The 18,109-nt window shown below is 44.0% G+C and overlaps 2 protein-coding genes across 11 annotated transcripts in view; both read right to left on the reverse strand.

The window, feature by feature from the left end:
• Positions 1 to 1,216, reverse strand: part of edc4 (enhancer of mRNA decapping 4) — a 41,496-nt gene extending 40,280 nt beyond the window's left edge. For all 10 annotated transcript variants that reach the window (XM_061917463.1, XM_061917457.1, XM_061917460.1 and 7 more), the window contains exon 1: positions 1,010 to 1,216. In XM_061917463.1, coding sequence (XP_061773447.1) covers positions 1,010 to 1,097 — 88 coding nt within the window. In that variant the 5' untranslated portion in view covers positions 1,098 to 1,216. The remainder of the gene's footprint in view (positions 1 to 1,009) is intronic.
• Positions 1,217 to 1,852: 636 nt separating this feature from the next.
• nutf2 (nuclear transport factor 2) lies at positions 1,853 to 9,997 on the reverse strand. The gene is made up of 5 exons (XM_061917464.1): positions 9,837 to 9,997; positions 5,619 to 5,734; positions 3,398 to 3,469; positions 3,011 to 3,109; positions 1,853 to 2,537 (listed from the first exon to the last, which is right to left on the reverse strand). Exons 2-5 carry the CDS (start codon positions 5,721 to 5,723, stop codon positions 2,424 to 2,426), a joined length of 390 nt encoding a protein of 129 aa, XP_061773448.1. The 5' UTR covers positions 5,724 to 5,734; positions 9,837 to 9,997; the 3' UTR covers positions 1,853 to 2,423.
• Positions 9,998 to 18,109: the final 8,112 nt, after the last annotated feature.

An 18,109-nucleotide genomic window follows, 5' to 3' on the forward strand; every position in this document is an offset into this window, starting at 1 on the left:
GTTCATTCAAGGCCAAGGCAAAATATCGTAATATATATCGTATATCGCGATATGGCCTAAAAATATTGTGATATTAAAAAAAGGCAGTATCGCCCAGCCCTAATGTAGACACATAGAATCATCATACTGCTGTGATTAAATTATTATATATATAATAATTCCCCAAAAGGGAATAAGCGGTAGAAAATGGATGGATGGATGGATGGATGGATGGATAATAATTCACCCCTAGACAATATCATGCCCTAATACCCTGTTGTGCAATACTACCCTTCGAGAGCAATACGTCCGACACTGATTGTTATTTATTACTTCGGTACTCTTGTCTTGTTCTGTATATTGTACAGTATTTTGGGGGGGGGGGGGGAATTAGTTGCCCAGATATGTGGTCCTCTCCAGGGTTCTCATAGTCATCATTGTCACCGGCGTCCCACTGGGTGTGAGTTTTCCTTGCCCTTATGTGGGCCTACCGAGGATGTCGTAATGGTTTGTGCAGCACTTTGAGACACTAGTGATTTAGGGCTATATAAGTAAACATTGATTGATTGATTGATTGAAATACTTACATTCAATATTTGGTCTTTAGTAAACTGCAGATACAAACTTCTCTGCTATTTAAAAGACCATGCTAAGTTTGACACACTGTAAAATACGACACTGTATCAAGATAAAAGTCAAAAATTAAATGAACTATAACTTAATACAACATACCGCCTACGGGAAGTTCACATTTGCGTAAGAGCTAACGCGGCTAGCAGCAGGAACTCAGCCCGCTGCGGCGCAGTTAGCAGAATATTCACATTTTACACACGCAGTGTCTCCACAAAGCAGAGCGCTCTTTTAAGCGATTAATTGTGTTAATCTGTTATATTCTTCATTTTAAACTGGAGTCGTTATTGTTAGACGGAGAGCGAGTAAGCATGCTAGAAATCCAGATACGTAGCGAGCGTTCGACTGGCTCCTGCGGCCTAAAGAGGCGCTTCCACCTTCCGTTCCCGGTCAAACTCACCAGTGATGTTACCGGGACGGTCAAGCTTCAGAATGTCTCGGAGATGTTGCGTCGCACCCTCAACATCGATATTAGAACTGAACGCCATTGGTAAGGGAATAGGGCAGTAAAGGGGTAAGTAGTGTTTGTGGTTCCAAGTCAGGTTGTCAATATTCACTTCGTTCACCCGGAGCAACGGTCTAAACTTCCGGTGTGCCTGACGTTTAGGCTCCGGCCAGGATCTGGCCAAAGTATTTTTGGTTCCTACCTAATTTTGCCTGGCCTGCCCATAGACCATGGGTCGGGAACCTTTTTGGCTGAGAGAGCCATACAAGCCAAATATTTTTAAAAGTATTTCTGTGAGAGCCATATATATGTTATAAATAAATAAATGATAAATGGGTTGTCCTTGTATAGCGCTTTTCTACCTTCTAGGTACTCAAAGCGCTTTGACACTACTTCCACATTTACCCATTCACACGCAGATGGAGGGAGCTGCCATGCAAGGCGCTAACCAGCACCCATCAGGAGCAAGGGTGAAGTGTCTTGCTCAGGACACAACGGATGTGACGGGGTTGATACTAGGTGGGGATTGAACCAGGGATCCTTGGGTAGCGGACAGCCACTCTCCCAACACCACCACGACATGATTTCCATTTCCTAATAGATAACCAACACAAAAAGAGTTGTCCCAAGAGTTTTTCAAACAATTGCTAACAGGTAACAGTTTTAATATAGTTAAGGTAAATGTTAGTTAAGTTTCATTCACCAGATCCATTACCAACCACCTTGCAATTAAAGCCATTGGCTGCATTAATTCATGTAACATTTAAAAAATGTAATTATATAAACAGATGAGTCCAATTTTTATGAAAAAAGGCCATGTTTTATTGTGAATTTTTCCTCTTGTCCAGATAAAATGCCATTTTTTTCTGTGGAGGGAAGTTAGACAGACGGACATAACAAATGCTGACTAACATTGCTAAGTCAAATATCATTGTCCGATGTAAGTCTTTGGTGATAACATGGGAATCAGCAATTGTTATGATAGTGAAGCACTCTATCAAGGAATATTAAAAACTAATCACATCAAAGAAATCCACTTTGTAACATCTCAGCATGGCAAGACGCAATGTAAAACTGAAAACCCAGACTTGGTCTGAGACTGAATGGACAAAACATGACCAAAAGTAGAACAAATCAGTGAATGTCTGATAGAATATCTGACTTGTCAGCATATAAAACAAAATGGAGTAGCATTTGTACTGCGTAGGATGGACTGGGTTTTAAGTTTGACATCTAGATTCCGGTGTTCGCATGCTCGCCCAACAAACAAAGCAGTCAGAAGGAGGGAAGTTCAAGTCGTCCTTTCCCTCCATCATTAAACAGCATCCTTCACTATTGCTGCCCATGCCCATCAGAGTGGAGGAATTGGCTAGGCAAAGTTGTGAAGGGACAGCCTGAACATTTCATTGGTGCACACCCACGATGCGTTTATTTCCCTCAGGAGGAAAATCTGATGAAAACCCATGATGTGATCGTTGTCAGCCTGAAACACAAATATCAGCTATTTAACATCCATCCACACAACCACCTCATATTTATAGGTGCACGCATTGGTGTTTGAGGAATATTCTCGCTCCATAAATTAAAGTACCAATGACGTCACACACACACACACACGAGGTGTGGCAAATTTATTCTCTGCATTTGACCCATCACCCTTGATCACCCCCTGGGAGGTGAGGGGAGCAGTGCAGAGAAGCGGTGGCCACGCCCGGGAATCATTTTTGGTGATTCAACCCCCAGTTCCAACCCTTGATGCTGAGTGTCAAGCAGGGAGGTAATAGGTCCCATTTTATAGTTTTTGGTATGACTCGGCCAGGGTTTGAGCTCACAACCTACCGATCTCAGGGCGGACACTCTAACCACAAGGCCACTGAGTAGGTCAAATATAGCCTGATTAACAGTATGAAAGACAAAATGCCAAAAACTTACATTGCATAAAGCAGCTGTACTTACTTTTAGCTGTCCGACAACCATACTCAGGACACAGTTGTCTGGGGTCGGTTGGTGGTCCTGTGCTGTAATTGTATGCTCTATTTTTTTGAAGTCCAAATTCTGTCACATACACAGGACATTAGTACAAATACATTTGATGTAGAGGTGTTTCCTGAAAAAACAGCTAAAAGACAATGAAAAAATACTCTACAAGCAATATTCCAAAGATGCACAATCAAAAATGGAAGACACAATTACTAATGTGTTATCCTTAAAGAAACCCTAACCTTATAATAGTTTTGTAATCATGCAAGTCATACAGAATAAAATTGTCAATGTGCCTGTCACTTGGAATAGCTATGTAAGTACATCCTCCATTTGTTAGGTATTTTAAACAGACAAACTTACAAGGAGTTTCTTCATAATTGATTCTTTTCCATGGAGTATGTCTCCCTCCCAGGTTAGTAATGACTCTGGAATCTGTGCGGTAGAGACAAGTTCAATTAAAGCGGGACTTGCTCCCTTTTCTCATAAAGTACGGTAAAAGTGATAAAAAACAAATGAAGTCACTGTACAATTCAACTGAATAACAAATTACTATTTTACAGAGAAAACTTTTCTAACACACACAGTAATTGACCTATTTGTTAGTATGAATATATATATACATATATATAGCTGAAAATGATACTTACATATTCAGTATATATACACACAAAACATTACGTCAATTTTGCTCATCTTTTCGTTTATTTATAAAACACATTTTATACATATAAAAACGGCAGGACAAATAAAAAACAAGACATATTTTCAGTGCCAACCCATCTTTTTGACAGTGTTTACTTACTAGAGCCATGACTACACATATGAATTTAGAGATGGCACCTGTAATTCATCAGTGTCTGCAAGACTGCATAAAATTTGGACAACAACTTAGTCTACTCATTTCGTGTGTTTTTCTTTTCATCCCTTTGTGGTTTAGAGATAGCTAGGGGAGTAACGATACACAAAAATTTTGGTTCGGTACGTACCTCGGTTTAGAGGTCACGGTTCGGTTCATTTTTGGTACAGTAAGAAAACAACAAAATATAATTTTTGGGGTTATTTATTTACCAAATTTGCAAAATCTTCCAATAAAATATTTTTCTAAGTGGAATAGTTGATGTGAAGTAATGGGAACCTTGGATAGGATCAATAATTCTTAATAACATTGATTTTGATTCAATATTATGTTTTGAGCAATGACAGTTTGAAAGAAAAAAAAAATTATTTGTTTTATTAGTCAACATTGCAACTTTTTCTAAATTACATGTAACCTTCAACCTTTTTCATTTCACTTTTGTTATGTGTTGGTTTATTTTAATAGTATTTTTAGAATGTGCCGTGGGCACACTTTTGACACCCGTGCTATAGATAATAAAAAATTTAATCTGATAAATCAATGGATAAAAAGCGGAGCCTGGAGACACGTGCGCGTTTATCATAACTCTCATGCTCTCTCTGTCTCTGTCCCTCCCTCACTAATGCTGCTGCTGCGCACAATTTGTTTTGTTTTAAACCCCTTCTTAACCCTGAACGTACATTGTTAATACACGCAACCATAACTCAAAATGCCGGACATTTGAGGCATTTAAGAAACTCCGCCCGGAGAGCCCCCCAAAAGAGGACATGTCCGGTGAAAAGAGGAGGTATGGTCAGTCTATCTGAGCCCGATCGCTGCTAGCACCGGACATGTCCTCTCTTGCTAGCATGCTAGCAGCGACCGGGCTTGAATAGACTGACCATATGTCCTCTTTTCACCGGATATGTCCTCTTTTGCGGGGCTGTCAGGGCAAAGTTTCTTAAATGCCCCAAATGTCCGGCATTTTGAGTATTGTTTACGCTACTTAAACTCGTTCGGTACACATCCGCACCGAACCGAAACCCCCGTACCGAAAGGTTCAATACAAATACACGTACTGTTACAGCCCTAGAGATAGCGTTAGTACGTGGTCGCATTTTTACGCGGCCTCTGTACTGTTCTTCATGTCGTGTATTCAAATGATCAAAAAAATAAGACGTGTTAAAGTATCTAGTGACAACTTGTTGGTGGCATTTTTTTGCCATTTATCGCTTTTCAATCGAAATCTGACTTCTTTAATCCAAACAAAATAGTTCCTCTTCCCTCTTTTTGGCCCTAATTGCTCATCCTGTTTTGGTTGTGCTTTCTGTCTCTGTTAGTGGCAGACTGCTAAGTTGTTGACATCCATACTCTCGCCGGCTCTCAACGTAAAGTTATTTCAAGTGACCTAGAAAAAAGCTACCGCAAAGCAGCAGCATTGCTGCAGTTACAAAAGCCACAACCTAAAATTACAATATAAACAAGAGAGCATTATATCGTACAAGAGAAATGTTTATGTCTTACTATGATATCTATTGTGATATTGCACAGTACAACATAGTACTGTTTGAAGCACATGGTCACTATGGCTTATTGTTCTCGTAAAGTCGGGTTGGGCCGAACTTGAATGATTCACTGAACCACTGTCGCATTATTTATTTATGATTGGCAAAAGGTGTGTGTACTACACTGGTACAAGCTGATCCGTTGCCATGAAAAGCTGCTCAATACCAAAGTCACACTTACATACAGATCTGCAAGTTTTGCTCTGTCACTTTCAAATAAATGGTAGTAGTGCCGCACAAAGCAAGAGCCTAGCTGCTCCCACCGAGGAGGCTCAGCTTCCACCATCCTGAATAATGCTGCATGGGACAAAGAAGAAAAAGAAGCAAAGAAGATCACAAAGAAGTAATGGAACAACATTTTAATTAAAGGGGCTGTTTGCAACTTGCTCAACGCTATATTTTTAAGACTAAAAAAATATAACAAAAAGACCACCTGCTTGCTTATGTTGCCATTATTGTTTTGTAAATGTCTACATTTTTCCAATTACTAATTTTATGGAATAATGGGATGCTGAACGCCAGAAGTGAGTAGGAAATAATGCTTACAATACTTTGGAAAATTAGCAGCCGCATCAATGTTGCAAAGAGCCCCTTTAAGGTCAAATCACATTGGTGTTGCTCTGAAGTTCAACACTCTGGCATTCTCTGTATTTGGGTTTCTCATTAATATTGCTGTGTTGATTGACATTGACAAGGGGATATCAATCAACAAGATGTTTTATTATTGGGAGTGTGGTTTGCAGTGTTTTCAACGTGCGCTGCATCATATTGAAAGCTGATTGGACAAAATATGAGAAATAACAGGATGATGCAGTGCATAACTAGCTCCAAAACTACAGTCTGCGATACGAGCAAAGATGCAGCATCATCAAAACGTTTCAAACACAAATGATCCAAAACAAAAACAAAAAAACGGGATAAATGCTGCATATTATAAATGCAGAAATCAAACGCTGCAGATAAAGGAGCAAAACAGTGATAAATGGGTGGCCACTGACTGAGGATCCTGCAGCCTAAACAAAGGTTATTTTGTGTTATTAGAAACACATATGTAATAAAGACAATTGAAATAAGAAAATGCGAGCAGCGTTGAACGGGCCCTCGCCCCCTTTTTAATGCGGGGTTCACACAGGTCGCTCGGTACTTCCCGATGCCCTGACCCACCACTTAAATATAAAATCATTTTGCGGTAAATTTACTATGGTCTCAGTGCACAGCGGATTACCAGTGAGTATATTTAAATTTAAGAACCCATTTTAATTTTCACGGTAAAATAAAAATAACAATCCTTTTACAGGCCTACTGAAATTAGATTTTCTTATTTAAACGGGGATAGCAGGTCCATTCTATGTGTCATACTTGATCATTTCGCGATATTGACATATTTTTGCTGAAAGGATTTAGTAGAGAACATCGACGATAAAGTTTGCAACTTTTGGTGCTGATAAAAAAGCCTTGCCTTTAGCGGAAGTCGCAGACGATGATGTCACAAGGGTTAGGGCTCCTCACGTCCTCAAACTTTTTATAATGGGAGCCTCCAGCAGCAAGAGCTATTCGGACCGAGAAAAGGACAATTCCCCCATTAATTTGAGCGAGGATAAAAGACCAGCGAAGGACTAAAAAAAAAAAAAAAAAGTCAAGACACATTTACTAGGATAATTCTGGGAAATCCCTTATCTTTCTATTGTGTTGCTAGTGTTCTAGTGAGATTAAATAGTACCTGATACTTGGAGGGGTGTGTCCACGGGTGTCTTGAGGCCAGTGTCTGAGGGAAGTCCCGGCAGATACAAGGACGGCGCAAACTCCACAGATCTCCGGTAAGAGGCGACTTTTTAACACAATTTTCTCACCGAAAGCTGCCGGTTGACAAGTGGTCGGTAACCATGTTGGCTTGACTGCTCTGATCCATAGTAAAGCTTCACCTCCGGGAATTTTAAACAAGGAATCACCGTGTGTTTGTGTGGCTAAAGGCTAAAGCTTCCCAACTCCATCTTTCAACTTTGACTTCTCCATTATTAATTGAACAAATTGCAAAAGATTCAGCAACACAGATGTCCAGAATACCGTTTAATTGCCCGATGAAAAGAGCCGACTTTTAGCCGCAAATGGTGCTGCGCTAATAATTCCTGACAGTTCGTGACATCACGCGGACGCGTCATCATTCCGCGACGTTTTCAACAAGAAACTCAGCGGGAAATTTAAAATTGCAATTTAGTAAACTAAACCGGCCGTATTGGCATGTGTTGTAATTCTAATATTTCATCATTGATGTATAAACTATAAGACTGCGTGGTGGGTAGTAGTGGGTTTCAGTAGGCCTTTAAGACATGAAAGGGATGCCCAGAGGTAAGTTGGCAGACTTTTTGCAGAAGCGGGGAAAAACTGAGATTTGTTTATGCCTATCTTATTAAATTATTAGCTATGCAAATTGGTTTTGTCTCTGTTGGCCACCGTACTGTAGACCCAAAATGTGACAAACACCATGATGCAGCAGTTCACTAAACCCAAATAGTGCAATAGTCCTTTTCTCTATGGCACTCATCGAGGGTGGCCGCTCCCCTTTTCTCTCCCTTATCTCTCCTGCTTGCTCCTTTGTTTTGTCTTGTCTTAACTTAACTTTCTTGTTGCCTCTTTTTGCACTGCTCTCCAAATCCAAACATTGGAACTATTTAACTGGCCTCGACAAAATTGACAAGATCTTGGGTTTGGGGGAACCTGCTGTCGTGACGAAGGGGTTGTTGCTGGACACACGACGGACTCTTGGGAGAAGAAAGAGGGCCGCTTGCCTGGCGACCCTTTTCTGTCGACGACGTGAAGATATCCACCTATTCAGAATTATGACAACAGGACGTCTGCTTATTGAAGTAAGCGTTGCTCTGGTTTGTCGACAAATTGGAAGTTGCTGGCAGTCTTCAAAGTACCCCAAAGCTGCCACAAATGATTGGAGGATGCGGGAAGAACTGTGGATCACATCGGACTGTGTACTCCGCAGTTTTTGAGGACCAGTCACAGACAATTTAGAGTGAAAAGCAAATTTTATTTTCACTCGTATACAAATCATTCTAACTTGGATTGTTTCCCTGGCTTCGAGACTCTCCCGAAGGTCACTGCAACGAAGACACAACAAACTCCCTTCTAGTCTCTCATGGACACACACCTGTTGTTGTTGACTTTGGACTAGCGACTGCATAATACATCAAAGCCGCGGAACAGACACACTGCGGGCTTACATACATATACACACACACACACACAAAAAAAATATATATATATACGCCACGCATACACCCCCCCTCCCTCCAACCTAACGCCCTCGACGCAAATCCCGTAGGGGTGATGAATGGATGGTCAGCGCCTGAAGAGCTGCGGCCTACCACCATGACTTTGAACTACCTTCCCTCTGTTGCAAGATATCTTGGTATGTATGTTGTAATATGTATATGTGCTTTGCTATGGGGGTTTTTTCCCACTCCAGACTGGGCCCCCTTAGGAGCCCAGCCTAGATTGTGTTTTTTTACTCATCCTTCCCCGTCGTTTTCCTTTTTCCCATCTTTTACGGGGCGCCTTATGGCGACCCATCAGCGTTCTTGTTCTGTAACCCTGTACACTGTTTGTTTGTCTAATCTCAAACAGGTTTGTGCTGAAAACAAAGTTTCGTTGTACTTGTGCAATGACAATAAAGACCTATCCTATCCTAAATTAATAATAGAATGTGCAAACGGTCAAAATACAGGCTGATCGCCTTAAGTTATCGGAGGGCATTTCTAACACCAAACTGGCGAGTGTCATTCAAACACGCGGTAACACCCAGCAGGCTTGAATGACACTTCATTAATGCCGCTTTCTTTCACGGATAACAGTCTGCTCAAAATATTGCAGCATATCTACAACAGCAGGCCTGAAAAACGTAGAGTACGCATGCGTTAATCTTTAAGGTTTCTCTCCGTGTACATAGAAGTCAGGGCGGAAGATGAGCAGATTATTTTTAACATTAATGGCAGACATGCCTTCGTGTGGACTAGTTAGCTATAGCTAGCTTAGCCGCCGAGCTAGCGTTGTCAATAAACAACCCATTGGCTGTTTTTTTCTCTCTCCGCCAACAAAACGTACCACCCAGTTAGCCAAGGAATATTTCACTGATTCGTTTGTTGAGCCTTTCGGTGGTTACTCAAATTATTTTGCCCTTAAATGTTGAGGTTTTATGCGGACTGAGAGCACAAGACTAGCTCGCCGACTAACAGAGGCGTGCCTAACTTTCGCCCCCTAATGTGGTAGTCAAATACGCAAGTAAATAACGTTAAATTGGATTGAACGTGAGTTTAAACAGTAACCTTTATATTCACACTTTTACGTTCGTTACTCCATTAACCATTTCTTTGAAATAAGCAACAATTCTTACCTCTATCCTATGCCAGGGCCGGGTGCCGATGACACGGATGACGCATGGAATACGTGACGTCACGTCGCGCAGTGAAATGTGGGAATTGGAGTATTATAACAATTCCTTGTTGCTAATACCAGTGCCATCCATTTCTACCGCTTATTCCCTTTGGGGTCGCGGGGGGCACTGGTGCCTATCTCAGCTACAATCGGGCGGAAGGGGGCGTACACCCTGGACAAGTCGCCACCTCATCGCAGGGCCAACACAGATAGACAGACAACATTCACACTCACATTCACACACTAGGGCCAATTTAGTGTTGCCAATCAGCCTATCCCCAGGTGCATGTCTTTCGAAGTGGGAGGAAGCCGGAGTACCCGGAGGGAACCCACGCATTCACGGGGAGGACATGCAAACTCCACACAGAAAGATCCCGAGCCCGGGATTGAACCATGACTACTCAGGACCTTCGTATTGTGAGGCAGACGCACTAACCCCTCCCCCACCGTGAATTCTCATTTTGTAAAAAATCCTGTATTATTCTATTCTGCGATGAGGTGGCGACTAGTCCAGGGTTTACCCCGCCTAGCGCCCGAATGCAGCTGAGATAGGCACCACTCCAGCGACTCCAAATAGGGAAAGCGGTATAAAGGGATGGATAGATTCTATATCATTGATATTCACCTTTATCAAAATGTTCTCAGGTCCTCCTTTAATATGAAAATGTAAATATTAGTGCATATTTACCATATATACTGACTCTACTTCGTGGACAGCTCTGAAACAGATACCGAATTTCCTTGAATTGCCGCAGGGCATATAGTATGCGCCTGCCTTGAATTACTGCCGGGTCAAACTCGCTTCCCAAAATAATTAGCGCATGCTTAGTATTACCGCCTGGTCAAACTCGTGACGTCACAAGTGACACTTCCCCTGTCATCATTTTCAAAATGGAGGAGGCTGATTTCAATACCGGTAATTTGAAATCGCATAAAGGGAAGAAGATTAAGAGCTATTCAGTAGGACTTCAGGTCCAAACTTACATCACATTCCAATTTTTACTGCATACTTTTGGTAAGTGCCGGAGTGAGAAGAGGTTTTAAAATCATTAGCGCATGCTTACTTTTACCGCATGCCTTTGGTAAGCGCAGGAGTGAGAAGAGGTTTCAAATTAATTAGCGCTCCGGCAGCAATTCAAGGAAATACGGTAATTGAAATGGAAATATTAGAGAGAAAAAATGTACATATGTTATGAATTATACCCGGAATATTTCTGCACTACAATTGTTAATAATTATCAAAATATAGGTTGATATTTTAAGTGGGTACAGTCTGCCATCTCATCCCGAAATATAAAATAATGGGTATGTACACATGCATAACTATTATGTAGAATAGTTTTTGTTTGTTTCCTCTTTCTCCCCAGAAATTATTTTTCAAATTATATTTTCATTGCAGTGTTTTTTTGTTTTTTTTGTGGATGAAAAAAGCAATGTGCACTTTTGGATCATTCTTTGCAATAAAGTAATAAAAACTAAATAATGCATCTGGGGGTTGTTTTTTTTATATAAAAAGCAAAAAGGTGAAGAATGAAAGACCAAATCTAGTAAAAACAGTGTTGCTTCTATAAATCATACAGATGGAGTGTAACTAATGAATGTATAGTTGTGGTTTACAGTAGGTTTAGCAAAGAACAATTTTGTTAAATTTACATTGCCAATTTTACAGCGTAATGTTGATTATACAGTATAATTAATTATTAATAATAATAAATAACAATAGATGGATGGATAGTACTTTTTTGATTCCTTCAGGAGGGTTCCTTCAGGAAAATTAAAACACAAGAATGTGTAAAAAAAAAAAAAATGCCTTTTAATTCATACCAAAGGGGAACTGCCCTTTTTGGAATTTTTGTCTATTATTCACAATCCTTACGTGAGAGAAGAACACATATGTCTTTCTTTCCTTTATGCATTCTAACCCGTAAATTAACAATGTAGTCGATGGGAGTTGCTCTCACCTGCCCTGTAAAGCACTCTAAAACATCCAAACACCTCCATCAAGTTTTCATATACATGCCGCAAATACAGTATATGTGTTATGTAGTAAAAGGCCCATTATTAAAAACATGTAATATTTACATATTTTTTCTCTTTTTAAGCATACAACAGTGCATTAATTTTACAGATGCATCAGAACATTCCCTTTTCCCTTCAACAACAACAACAACACTACTTACAGGAAACTTCATGAGAGATGAACATAATAAAATTATGTAAACAAAGTAAATCGTCATTCAAGACAGCTTTGAAGATACACCTATTGCAGCTGCCCACACGACGTGAAATTTTAATACTGGTTTTAACTAACTTTTTTATCTCATGTTGTATTTTTCCATTGTATAATGTTTGGTAATGCATGTATTCTTTGTATTTTAATTTTGTATGCTCTTATATGGACCCCAGGAAGACTAGCAGTCGCCTTGGCGTTAGCTAATGGGGATCCATTCAATAAACAATAAACAACAAACAATAAAATAATCACTGACTGTACAATGTCAAAGAGAATGAGTTTTATAACCAAGTGCTAAACAGATGCAACACAGCCTTGCTATGAGTGCTTAACATACAAACTAACCATAATTAACCACAATAAAATAAACACTTACTGTACAATCTCCACTGTCGCTGGGAGGTCGACCGACGGGAGGCTCACATATTTCCATAGTAGTCCCAAACTCGCGGCCGGCGGGCCAAATGCGACCTCGACAGGATATTTTGCTGCCCCATCTTAATATGAAAGTCTAATGTTGGTGCGGCCTGCGAGTTTTGTATGAATGGCACTTTACAGCGTTGTGATAAACAGATTTTGAGAACTGACGTTGCCGAGAATCGAACCCATGTGGAATAAAAGTGGATGCTTGAACCATTGTGCTAACAAAGTTCTGATGAGGTCACTGACGAGATGATTATTTAATATTCACTGCAAGGATATTACGTTTGTTGTTTGGATTCAGTTTGTCATCCTTCTTTGATTTTAGTGGCATTTAAAAAAATATATTTGTATTCTCCATCAATATTCCAAACTGACCACAATTTGCAAAAGTCCACATTTTCAATGATGCTTGGGCGGTTTATGAGTTGTGGAATCTCCCGACATATCTGAACCAACAGTCACGTGGTACAAGCGGGCAGCGAGGCTGAACCACGTCCCAAAGTGATCACGTGGTACAACTTGACGAGGCTCCACACGTCATCATTTCCGGCTCCTCCCCTAAATGAAGCAAGCCTCGATACGCACATCACGGACACACACCCTCCATTACTCGACACACGCCTTGAAGCCTTCGCACATTTGGTCCCATCACTAGCCCAAGCCTCATTGTGGACTTAATGTTATGGTTTGAACTTTTGCCCCATCTCCTTTTTGTTTGGTCACTATTTTCAAGGTGTGCATTTTTGCCTAATCACCTATTGTTTGGATTATCATTAATAAAGTATTGCACTTTTTGCTCAACCTTGCCCTATGTCTCTGCATCCGGGAATGTACTTTTGACTGAGTCGTGACAGTTATACATCAGCCAGAAACTGAACCCCGCATGTCAAGATTGCACTCCACCAGCAGGCTCAACATCTTTGCCAACAGGAAGAACAATTTGGCACTCTTGCGGTCTGCGTCGACGCCTTGGCAGAACGCCAAGACACTCACCTTAATTACCTTAAGACCCATTTTGAGAAGTGTACTCACCACGCTGCAAGCCATGACTTCCTCCTCAGCCGCTGCGTCCACCCAGCAAAGTGCTCCTATTCCCGTTGATGTCCCGTCTTCTGTCGTCACGTCTTCAGCCCCCTATCCACCCGTTTCGAAGCTAGAGCGCTTTTCCGGTGAATTGGGTGACTTACGGTCCTTCATCACCCAATGTGAGATTTGTATTGAATTTTTACCTGCTGTCTTTTGCTCTGAAAAAGCCTGTGTGGCTTTCGTCCTGTGGCACATGATCCGGACAAGTGGCTGCCTGGGGTACAGTAGTTTGCCCTATGCCTCTCGTAGGCCACCTTCACCAAATCAATGGAGAACATTTTTAAAAGTAAATTACCAGGACTAGAAGCAGCACGATTTCTGCTTTAATTGCAACAAGGGTAGCGTAACATCACCAATTAAGCCATCAAATTTTGCAAGCTTGCTGCACAGAGTGAGCTACTACTGCGCTGGTGAACGTCTTTTCCCTTGGCCTTGCTGATCGGATCCGTAAGCAAATAATTCTGCTAAGGATCCTCGATAACATTGATGAAGTTCAACTCATCGCACTGGGAGTGGCGATTGAGAATCAGCTTCCCCCCGGGTACCAGTGGGAGTGGTCCCAGGGATCGTCTTACTGCCGTCTAGCCAATAGAGTGTCAATTCCATGCCGATCTCATCAGAGGTGGAACCCCTGCAGCAAGGAGGGAATCGGCTGAGAAAAGCCGGCGTCTCCCTTTGAAGTTGTGCTTGTACTGTGGGGATGCTGGCCATCTCATCACACGCTGTCCTCTTTGCCCACCGTCATGTTACCATTTCACTCGGCTTACAGGTATCAACCGTCTGCCTTTCCATCTAGAGAATGTTGCACCACGGTACTATTATTGTGACACACACGCAAACAGGAAGTGGATGACGTGTTGAAGTTATGCCAGACGGCACTTAGGAATACGTTGATAACATGTTTTGTTATTGTATTTCACTGCTATAATTTATTAAAGCAACGTGAACAAATGGAAGATCGTTCTTATTTATAACAAAACATGGACTTTATCAAACGGAGTTTGCCGACATCGGAATGCAAACAACACATGAGCGAGCGGCGAATGCATTCACGCCATTGACCGAAGAGTGAGTCATCAAAACAAAGAAGGTGAAACGCAAACCAGTAAAACCAACAATGGAGGTACGTTGCCCTATCGCAAACTGTGAATACACGGCTCGGCACGAAGAGGCGGCAGTGGTGGCGGCGATGCTGAACATCCATGCGACCACACACACTGCACCCCCCAGGGAGCCACACATGAATGCTAAGGTAGAGAAGCTCAAGCGACCCTCCATCGCGTTGGCGGGAACGGCCGAGACGTGGTCATATTTCTTAACCCGCTGGGACGAATACAAAAGAGGAACCAAATTAACCGGTTCTGACGTAGTCACGCAGCTACTCGAGTGCTGCGAGGAGGAGCTAAGAAAAGACCTCACTCGCGCAGCTGGCAAAAGCCTCGTGGATAGTGATGAAAAGGATGTTCTTTTGGCTATGAAAGCACTCGCCGTCCGTGCAGAAAACATCATGGTAGCCAGGGTGGCCCTATCCAACATGCGGCAGGGACACGAGGAGCCCATCAGGTCATTCCACGCTCGTTTAAAGGGGCAGGCTGGCACATGCAAATACTAACTGAAATGCACAAAAGAGGACTGTGGCCAAATGAACGATTTCACAGAGGAAATACTGCGTGATGTGATCGCTCGGGGCATAGCAGACCAAGAGATACAGCTGGATTTATTGGGCGAGAAAAATCAAAATGTGCCATTAAAAGACATGGTGGAGTACATTGAAGCTAAAGAATCAGGGAAGCGCTCAGCCTCACGCCTGCTTGACACCCAAAATACAGACTCAATCAGCAGTTCATATCGGCGAGGGAAACAGCAAGACGTCCGCAGCAAAGGGGGCCAATGGGCAGAAAAAAATAAAACGAAACCTGAGGAGCCCTGTGTCTATTGTGGTGGAACAGGTCATGGCAAGACACTGCAGTGGCGCGTCCGGCGCGCTGAATGCCCTGCATATGGCAAGACGTGCAAGAAATGCAATCGGCAAAATCACCTCGACAGAGTCTGTCTGGGCGGCCGCCCATCCAGACCCCCACCAGAAGAGGCTGATGGGGCGCACGAGGAACAACAGACAGCAGCGCACGTAGAACTGTGCACACTAACAATGGACAGCGCCAACGACAAGATCTGCACACTGCCCTTGGCCCACCACCTTTATGATGATATGTGCGACAAGTGGACGAAACGCCCATCCAACCCACAGCCATACATCCGCCTCACCCTCGCCATCGAGCGTGAAGATTACAAAGCGCTGGGACTCGACCTTCGAAAGCACACCCGTGCTGTAACCCTACCCGCCATGGCTGACACAGGGTGCCAGAGCTGTCTGATTGGCGTCAAGGTCGCCCAGCAACTAGGTCTGAGCACAGACGACCTCATCCCTGTATCAACGACCATGAGAGCCGCGAACAATGAAGGTATACGCATCCTTGGGGCCGCCATCATCAGATTCGCCGGCAGCAGCAGCGACGCCCGGAGGCTGGAAACGCGCCAGATCGCATATGTGACCGACACCTCAGACCGCATATTTCTGTCTCGCACAGCCTGCGTGGATCTCGGCATGATATCTGACAAGTTCCCAACTCTGGGTGAGGTCAACCTGGCGACATCGGAGCCATGTAACTGCCCCCGACGCGCAGAGCCTCCAGTCACACCTACTACGCTCCCCATGCCAGCTACAAAGGCCAACAGGGAGGCGCTACGGGCGCACCTCCTGAAGCTGTATGCTCAGAGTACGTTTAACACATGCCCTCACCAGCCCCTGCCCAGGATGTCTGGCCCACCACTTTGCCTCATGCTCGATAACGAGGCAACGCCAGTGGCCCACCACACACCCATCCCAGTAGCCATACACTGGCAGAGCGAGGTGAAGGCTGGCCTCGACCAAGACGTTCGTCTCGGCGTACTGGAGGAGGTGCCGGTTGGCACACCGGTAACATGGTGTCACCGCATGGTAATATGTGCAAAAAAGAACGGCAAGCCACGGCGCACAGTTGACTTCCAAGCCCTGAACAAACATGCTGTTCGTGAAACTCACCACACACAGTCCCCCTCCCACCAGGCGAGGCAGGTGCCCAGTGGCATGTACAAAACTGTATTCGACGCCTGGAATGGCTACCACAGCGTCCCACTACACGAGGATGATCGCCACAACACAACGTTCATCACCCCATGGGGGAGGTACCGATACCTCTCAGCCCGGCAGGGATACATAGCGTCAGGGACGGCTACTCACGGCGATATGACGAGGTAGTCACGGACATTGGTAACAAGACCAAGTGTGTGGACGACACGTTACTGTGGGCTGACGACATTGAAAAAGCCTACTTCCAGGCCGTGCGATGGCTCGACATCTGCGGCAGGAATGGCATCATCCTCAACCCTGAGAAGTTCGTCTTCGCCTCTCCCACAGTGGACTTTGCTGGCTTCACCATCACCATGACCGACGTACGGCCATGCAGTCGTTACCTGGACGCAATCAGAGACTTTCCCCAGCCACGAAACCTCACCGACGTCAGGTCATGGTTCGGCCTTGTCAACCAGGTGGCTTATGCCTTCAGTATGGCCGAGCGCATGCAACCGTTCCGGAAGCTCCTGCAGCATGGCGTGCGCTTTGAGTGGTCCCCGGAGCTGGAGGAGGTCTTCCGCGAGTCCAAGGCGACGATCGTCCAGGAGATCGAGCGAGGCGTCCGCATCTTTGACAAATCCAAGCCCACATGCCTCGCGACGGACTGGTCAAAGGAAGGGGTCGGCTTCTGGTTATTCCAAAAGCATTGTTTATGCCTCCCAGTCAAACCCTTCTGTTGCACTAATGGCTGGAAGGTGACCCTAGTTGGCAGCCGATTTACCCACGCAGCTGAGTCCAGATACGCTCCCCTAGAAGGCGAGGCACTGGCAGTCGCCGACGCCTTGGATAAATCACGATACTTCGTGTTGGGCTGCAAAGACCTCATCATAGCAGTGGACCACAAGCCCCTCCTCAAACTCCTTGGCGACAGGGCGCTGGACGACATACCCAACCCCCGCCTCAGGATCCTCAAGGAAAAGACCCTGCGTTACCGCTTCCGCATGATACACATACCAGGCATGAAGAACAGAGCCTCTAACGCGATGTCACTCAGACCAGTTGGCACTCGGAACCCATCACCCATGGTCTTGCCGGACGACAGTGTCGCCATGATGGGCCACCTTCCACCCAGCACACACACCGACATCCTGTCCCTCATACGACAGACAGGGACTGCAGACAATGGCGATGAGGATGACAACGGTGATGACGAGAGTGGCGACCTGACCTGGTGCGCTGCAGGACTCGAGTCACTACGGTCCGTGACATGGGACCGCGTCAGAGAGGCTACCAGCAGCGATGACGACATGCGCGCGCTGGAGGAGATAGCGATGGACGGCTTCCCGGAGTCCAGGACAGAGATGCCCACAGCGATCCG

The sequence above is a fragment of the Nerophis ophidion genome, linkage group LG12 (genome assembly GCF_033978795.1).
Source record: "Nerophis ophidion isolate RoL-2023_Sa linkage group LG12, RoL_Noph_v1.0, whole genome shotgun sequence".
Classification (NCBI taxonomy): Eukaryota; Metazoa; Chordata; class Actinopteri; order Syngnathiformes; family Syngnathidae; genus Nerophis; species Nerophis ophidion.